Source organism: Apium graveolens, chromosome 8 (assembly GCF_009905375.1).
Source record: "Apium graveolens cultivar Ventura chromosome 8, ASM990537v1, whole genome shotgun sequence".
Classification (NCBI taxonomy): domain Eukaryota; kingdom Viridiplantae; phylum Streptophyta; class Magnoliopsida; order Apiales; family Apiaceae; genus Apium; species Apium graveolens.
In genome coordinates, this window is record NC_133654.1 from 252,686,066 (window position 1) to 252,694,418 (window position 8,353).

The following is an 8,353-nucleotide window of genomic DNA, read 5'->3' on the forward strand; positions in this document are numbered from 1 at the left end:
ATTTTTAATTTCCATGGTAATTTGAAAATGAAGCAAAACTATCACGGGAAGCACATAAATTAACAATATTTATAAGGGCAGTTTTATTTTTGAACTTTCATTTTAATATAAAAGTTAAAAATTAGCTATAAATTTTCCCTTTAAGAAATCACGAAAAAACTACGGAAGCACTTTTTTAATATTTTTGATAAAAAAAATTAAACATTATTCTTATACAATTTAAAAGAACTAAAAGACATTTAGCAAAAAAAAAAAAAGAACTAAAAGATATATATTAAAGTAGATTAATTATATTTTTCAGTAATATAAATTTTAGGTTTAATTATAATATATTAATAAATTTCAATCAAATTTTGATCATGTAACAACTTTGACATATAATTATTATTTTTACACTCATTTCTTTAGTCTTGGACATGTTTTAAAGTATAAAACCCAAAAAGTACCTTCTAAAACCACATATTTTGGGCCTGACATAGAGACTGGACCAGTTAAACATTTGTCCAGCCCACTAAAACCCTAGCCCTAGTTTTGTTTTAATTGTATTAACTCTATACACAAACATTTGACCCTTGATTTGAACTCGATTCGGCAGCAAAGAATCAAGCAATTAGCCATGGTAATCACTCTCCCCTTCTCCTATTCTGTATATATACATACAAATTCTTGTATGTATACATTATGTGCATATTAATTAGTCTAAAATGAAGCAAAATCGTGATAATTGCTCTATGAAGACTTGTTAATTTGATTTTTAAATTAGTGAATGAGCTAAACTGAGTTTATTGATTTCGTGAATTGTTTAATTTGTTTTTTATGTTGTTTTAAGATGTTAATGCTTTTATTTGAGCTAGTTGATTGTTATACTTGACAGTTTTCGAAAAATTCGGGTTAAAATGTCCAAGGCTATGTAGTTATACTTAAATGTAATTTTTCTGAGACTCGGTGATTAGGCACGTGACTAAGTGAGTACTGTTTTGGTGCTGGCTATTGCGTATTAGTAGTTTTGGTAGTCGTAATTACAAGGCCGAGTGGAGGTTAGGTTCTTTACATGTCGTGTGAGAGGTTGTAATTAATTTGCCTGTTACACGGAAATGGTGTTTTCGAGGACAGTCGATATGCTGTTCTTGTGACTCGTTTATAGATGAAATTAAAACTAATGTAACTTTGTATTAGTGAGGATATCATGTTTGGTCTATGTTAATCAAAATTTTAACTCGTCTTAGCATTATGTTTATACAAGCATATGAACTTGTGCGGTTACCCTGTAAATGCAAGTAGAAGCTTGTAAATAGGCTATTAGGCACATGACTGAATGTGGTTCTGGTGGTCTTATTGTCTTCGTGCATGTACTAGGAATGCACTTAGAAATACTTAGTGATAGTGTATACATTTTAATGTTTATGACTGTTGGTAGGAATGGATGCATATTTTGCTTTAATTCCTTATGCAGTGTGAACTGCTTTGGGCTAGGATAATGACTTGGGCTGTGTTAGGTTGGATAGAGTGTAATATGGTGTAAATTTAATGGAAAACCATGAAACAAGATCAGATTCAAAAGAGATGAATGAACAAAAATATGATGCGAATGCAAAATTTCCAAGATAGATACTAGGAGGTACAAATGGGAGTTCGTTTGTAAATTTATGGGATTAAGCCCTTGTTTAAAGTTTGTAATGAAAGATGGAAAGGTTGAGTATTATGCATACATGTTCACAAATGTAGTTTAAATTTCAGTTCCATTCTCGTTCTGTTCTAATCATTCAACTGAATACAATCGTTCTTAGCATCAATAATTATTAAAACCAGATGTAACTGCTCTTCAACGTATCCGCATTTGATTAAATATATTTTTCTTGTTTGTGCAATTTATGAGTTTCCTTGACTTTTTCTCATGTCCTGTTACGGAAAATATTGCATTTTTCTAGAAATTGTAATATTGACTTAGCAAGCATGAATTTTATGGATCATGAATTTTATGGATGTTAAATTATGTATATGTGTTCTCTTTCTACAAGGTTAACGTACCAAAGACTAAGAAGACTTACTGCAAGTCGAAGGAGTGTCGTAAGCACACACTTCACAAGGTCACACAATATAAGAAGGGTAAAGATTCTTTAGCTGCCCAGGGAAAGCGCCGTTATGATCGTAAACAATCTGGTTATGGTGGTCAAACAAAGCCTGTTTTCCACAAAAAGGTAACCAATCTGTTCCCTTCTTTGTTTAGCTGGCATGTGAATTCTTAAATATATGGTGTGCCCTCTTTGATTCTTGACAAAATAACTGCCCTTGATCTTTTTCTTGTTTACTCTTGCTTAGGCCAAGACTACCAAAAAGATTGTGTTGAGACTCCAATGTCAGGGGTGCAAACATGTATCTCAGCACCCAATTAAGGTTTGCTTTGTAACTTTGCAGAATTGTATCAGTTTCCATTTTGATTCCTCGTTACATTTTCTCTTTTATATTTGTTTCTATTCCTTGTTACATTTTTTGTATTAAATTATTACAATAATGCGATTATGCAGAGATGCAAGCATTTTGAAATTGGTGGAGACAAGAAGGGAAAGGGCACTTCTCTCTTCTAGAAGGTTCCGTTGATTGCAAGTTTGTACTTGAATGCTGTCATCTGTTTAGGCAGACTACTTTTAGTTTTGATATTAGCTACCATTACTTATTTACAACTGTAAACTGGTAATATGTTGGCTTGGACGCCTGATCAAATGTTAAATTGTTATTATGAGTTTGAATTTGAAGTTTTTAACTTTGCAAACCGGTTTTAACACTTGTCGGGGGTTAGTAACAAGTCTGTTCTTATTTTAGATGGTCGTGGAGAGCTCCTTAGCATACAAGGATAGACCATAAAATTGTACTCCATTGTCGAACTTTTTATTTTAAATGTTAAAAATCTAGCGGGCTGGAGGGAGTAGTAATTTCATAGAAATTTATTTGCACAAAAGATTACCACATGTTCCGGTTCACTGTATAATTAGAATGGATGGATGAATTTCATTTGCCAAACAACTTGCCACCTTGGTAAAGATGAAGACATCTAAATTTTAGAACTTTTTCTTAAAATTTGAAGTAATTTTTATTTTTAGTGGTGCTAAAATTCAGTAAGAACCAGATGTGTAAGCAACTAGGGGCAACATGTTACGTGACAAGTTCTTATTGAATAGCAAAAACACGTATTCGAGCCTTCTGGCTTCTTCGACATTTATTGACAAGTACCATTTTATTATTTTACTGAATCAGTTGATGTACATGTATATATTTTACATTGAATTTATTTTTATTTTAAGCAAGGTCCCCACAATTGAATATGTGATCTACAATCACAAAGAAATGATATTGTGCGTTTAATTTAGATTTCATTAAATTTTAACAATTTGATAATAACAAATTAGTTTTAAAATTATTGTTGAGTTTCAATTTACATAATTTTAAACTAGAACTTAATGTAAAACCTTGTAAAGTTGATGCAAGATCTCCGATATTGAGATTAAAATTCTTATCAATCCTCCAAAATTCTATAAATTTTAGTCAGATTTTAAATATAGAGAAGATTAGGAAACTTATTAATTTTGAATATTATCATACTTTAATTAATACTAGCCTAAAAATCGTGCGATGCACGGATTGCACAGATACTATTTAATATTATATAATTTCTCGAAAAAAATATCTGAATTGAATTCTTAAATTTGTTATTTAAATTTTAAATGATATGATTTCATGAACCAACCGACTAATTAAATTATAATTATTAAATAAGAGTAATTAAGTAATTTTAGCAAGTATCGATCGAATACAAAACTTTTAAATGTTTTGTTTATAACCCGAGGTCCATTATTCCGACTTTTTAAGTCCAGATCAATACGATAATTTGATTTTAGCCCGAAATATCAATTTGAATAATATATAACTTAATATGAATAAAAGTTAAATTGGTAAAAAAAAGAGTTAACCTTAATATCAATTATAATGATATAGAGTTGTATATGAAATAAAGTTTAAATTGTTATAGTAATTTGACTTTGATATTAATTAAAATTAGAATTAATTGACCAACCAACCGACCAATTAAAATGAAAATAAATAAATAAGGGTAAATTAGTAATTTCAGCAAGTACCGACGAACGACTACCAAACTTTTAATGTTTTCTCCATTATAATATAGTATAGATGTGAGGAAAATGAAATGCATCCAAGTATGGAAATAATAAATCATATGTTTTTATACATTTTTGGAAGGAATTATTGCCTTTTCTTGGTTATGATCATATCTTTTGTCTTTATTATTTTACCAAGAAAGTATATGCATTTCTTAATGGAATTTTTGTCATGTAATATCTTTTATAAATGTGCCGAATATCTTTTATATCCTGACAAAAAAAAAACTTACTTTTATAAGATCCAGACAAAAAACTTATCTTTTTTTAAGATATAAACAAATTACCTGAAAATCTAGTAGATTTTAATGAATTTTAAGGAGTACAAAAATTACTTGAAAATCCACTAAAATCCAATATCTCTTAATTTTTTAGAAAAGTTTTATCTTAATCTGTCAAGAGCTCAGCCATTTTTCCAGTTCTAGAATTTTTTTTAGTTATAAAAATGTTTTATTTCACTATTATGTCTATTTAGTTATGTGTCAATTTCAGTTTGTTTTATGGTCCCGGTCTATGTCTGCAGTACTAGGAGCTTCTCTTATCTATTGCAATGTTTGATTCTCTGTTTATTAATATATTTTCTGATCATCAAAAAAAGAAAAAAAATCTTAATTGAATTCAGTCAGGTTTTTAGAAAATTTAAATTTCTATTTGAAAATTCTCATTGATTACAATAAGATTTTAATTAATATGTTAAAGTCCAAATCAAATATTCTGGAATTTTTTAATATCCATAAAAAATCCTGATTAAATACATCCCCGAGAATGTTACATTATATAAATCCTTGTAACCACAATGTCAGTACTCACAACTAAGATGGCTCAGAACAATCATCAAGATGTTGTTTGTGTTCCTACAGAAAGCAGCAGGGGGATTCCAGTGATTGGTTTTGGTACATCAGCTGATCCTCCTGTTGAGTCTAATATAGTTAAGACAGCTGTTTTGCAAGCTATTGAAAGTGGTTACAGGCATTTTGATACAGCTGCTCTTTACAACTCTGAACAGCCTCTTGGTGAAGCTGTTGCAGAAGCCGTTAATTGCGGATTGATTAAATCTCGAAAAGAACTTTTTATCACTTCCAAATTATGGTGCAGTGATGCTCATCCTCAACATGTTCTTCCTGCCATTCAAGAATCCCTTAGGTAAAAATAGAATGTTCCGTTTTTTTCCATGCATTTTTTTCTTTAATAATTAGGCTTATAGTTCTAGTAAAACTCGGGGTGAGCCTCGAACCTGAGACGATAAGAGATAAGCAGTTACCACTTTTTAATATGTTAAGATTGAAAAAGTTTTGTAAGTGTGTTATTATGTGCAGGAATTTGAATATGGAGTATCTTGATCTGTATCTGATCCACTGGCCGGTGAGCTCGAAGCACGGAGTTCATGAGTATCCAATAAAGAAGGAAGATTTTGTTCCAATGGATTTTAAGGGAGTGTGGGCAGCAATGGAGGAATGTCAGAAACTTGGCCTGACAAGGTTTATTGGACTCAGCAATTTCTCATGCAAGAAGCTTGCCAATATTATGGCCACTGCAACAATCCCTCCTGCAGTTCTTCAAGTAAAATTATCTTACCATTGTTATTAAATTAGTAATAGTATATATTGAATTCTATTAGTATGCGTTTTACATGCGTTGCATATTTAGAGATATAGAATTGTTGATACGAATAGTAAAAATTTGTTGAATTGTGAAAAGGTGGAGGTGAATCCATGCTGGCAACAGAAGAAGCTGATAGATTATTGCAAGGCTAATGGCGTATTTGTATTTGCTTATGCTCCTTTAGGAGCTGTGGGAACATTTTACGGAACTAACCGTGTTATGGAGTCTGACGTTCTCAAGCAAATTGCCAAGGAAAAAGGCAAATCTGTTGCACAGGTATTTTTATATCTTTTCCTTTTGACAGATACACACTCACCTTATCTTTGACAAGTATGTACTCTCGATATTAGAATAAGAAACTAATGATGAAATTGGATATAGGTATGTTTGAGGTGGGCATATGAGCAGGGCATAGGTGTGGTGGTGAAGAGCTACAACAAAGAAAGGATGAAGAGTAACCTTGAAATATTGAAATGGGAATTGAGTGAAGAGGAGGCTAAGAAAATCAGTGAAATGGAGCAAAGCAGGGCTTGTCTTGGACTGGATTATACATCGCCATATGGACCTTACAAGACCATTCAAGAAATTTGGGATGAATGAGTAACCTTAAACTTCAAGAGCAGTTGAGGCTTTGAGCCCATTAATACTTTATTTTATTGTTATGTTGTTTTTGTGTGTGTGTTTATGCTCGATAGCAGTTGTGCAACAATGGACCTTTTTTCGCATTAATATTGTTATTTTGATCTTCCATTTTTGGGATACAAGATTTTTATCGATATCAAAAGATATGAACATTTACTTGAAATCAGTGATACATTTATGTATATAAGGGTTATTGTGACAAAATCCCCATCTTGTTAGTTAAGCCCGAAGTAGGGCTGTAATTCGGGCCGAGCGAGCCGAGTTTCGAGCCGGGCGTAATTTGAGTCGAGATTAATCGAGTCGAGCCGAGCCGTTTAAGTAATCGAGCCTAAATCTGTGCCCGAACTCGACTCGTTTAATTTTACGAGTCGAGTCGAACCAGCTCGTTTAGCTAAACGAGCCGATTTTAACGAGTCGGGCGAACCGGCTCGTTTAATTTTACACTTAATCAAGCCTAAAATTTTACCCGAACTCGGCTCGTTTAATTTCACGACACGAGTCGAGTCGAGCTGGTTCGAGTAAATAAACGAGCCGGAATTTCTACCCGAACTCGGCTCGTTTAAGTAAACGAGCCGAGTCGAGCCAACTTAAATGAGTTCGAGCCGGGCAGTTAAATGAGCCGAATCAAGCGCACTTAAACGAGTTCGAGCCGGGGGAGCTCGCGAGCCGCCCGACTCGAATTACAGCCTTGGCCCGAAGATAACAAGTGCCCATGAGGCCATGAAGTCATGTTAGAGAACTAGGCCTCAAGGTTAACTACTGTTGTACTGACGAGCGTACGCCGTGCTGCAGTTCCGTGATAACTCAAAATCGTACTTGTGATGATGAAGTGCGGTTTATAAAAATGAAGACCTGAGCATAATCAAATATTGTTGATTCTTTTCTTCTTTTTATTAGTCTTAATACATTTTTTATTCTTTTCGGTAATTTCTCAATACTAGGGACCTTGCCCGCGCTACGCCTGCCAGCCAAAAATTTATATTTTTCATATTATTACGATAAATAGAAGAAAATATTTTCTATTCATTTTGATAATTTAAATTTAAGTTTAACGGTAAAAGTCATGGTTTCGAGTTGTACCAAAAAATGAAATAGTATTCCTACGAATGTTACGTTACACGTGCTATAGCCAAAATTCTTGTTATTTTTTTATTTATTGCAGCGAACAATTGAGGATGTTTTCACAATTTATTTTTGGTCATTTTAGTTTTAATTTGACGTTATCTTAAAAATATAATATTTTACTTGATCATCGAATTATTGGGAAACTTGTAAAATGTTAATTTCCCAAATATGTATATTGCACAATATTTTGAAATAATATAACAGCTAATATGTCTTTCCTCCACAACATTTATTAAATTAAAACAAACTAAAAAAGGAAATAATTAACTATATATGTAGTAATTTGTGCATTTAGTAAAGTAAAGAAAAATATTTTTAGAAAGACTTTAACATAGTATAATTTAATAAAAGGTATTGATATGGAGAAAAATAAACTCTGGCTGCGCAATTAATGTTGCATTAATTATGCCCATGTTGGGTCAACAATAAAGCTCATTATAAAGGACCCAAAAGCCCTGAATATTAATTATTTTCGTAATTAGTATGGAGTCCTACATCCTAGGACTCCAAAGTTCACTCTAATTCTGAGACTTGTCCACCAAGTCTTTTAACCCTAATTTAATTCAAAGACATCCCATGCCTATATAAGGGGTCTCACCTTACAAATCAGAACTACATTTTTGACTTGATCTCTGGCACACAGCAAGGTACGTAGGCATCTTGTTAAGGCAGATCGAGTCACGAAACACAAGAGCAGTCAAATCGAGTCTCGAAACTCACGAACCCTAATAATAAGTACGGCCTAGTTTTTATTCCATAACATTTAGCGCCGTCTGTGGGAAAGCATAACAACAACCATGGTGAACACACGGAGC

General features: G+C 32.5%; 2 protein-coding genes across 2 annotated transcripts; both read left to right on the forward strand.

Annotated features, from left to right (window-relative positions):
• Window positions 1-481: 481 nt before the first annotated feature.
• Window positions 482-2,770, forward strand: LOC141676698 (large ribosomal subunit protein eL42). Its single transcript, XM_074482403.1, has 4 exons — window positions 482-619; window positions 2,019-2,198; window positions 2,320-2,394; window positions 2,526-2,770. Exons 1-4 carry the CDS (start codon window positions 617-619, stop codon window positions 2,583-2,585), a joined length of 318 nt encoding a protein of 105 aa, XP_074338504.1. The 5' UTR covers window positions 482-616; the 3' UTR covers window positions 2,586-2,770.
• Window positions 2,771-4,954: 2,184 nt separating this feature from the next.
• On the forward strand, window positions 4,955-6,519 carry LOC141678038 (non-functional NADPH-dependent codeinone reductase 2-like). The gene is made up of 4 exons (XM_074484225.1): window positions 4,955-5,312; window positions 5,486-5,729; window positions 5,868-6,047; window positions 6,153-6,519. Exons 1-4 carry the CDS (start codon window positions 4,966-4,968, stop codon window positions 6,369-6,371), a joined length of 990 nt encoding a protein of 329 aa, XP_074340326.1. The 5' UTR covers window positions 4,955-4,965; the 3' UTR covers window positions 6,372-6,519.
• Window positions 6,520-8,353: the final 1,834 nt, after the last annotated feature.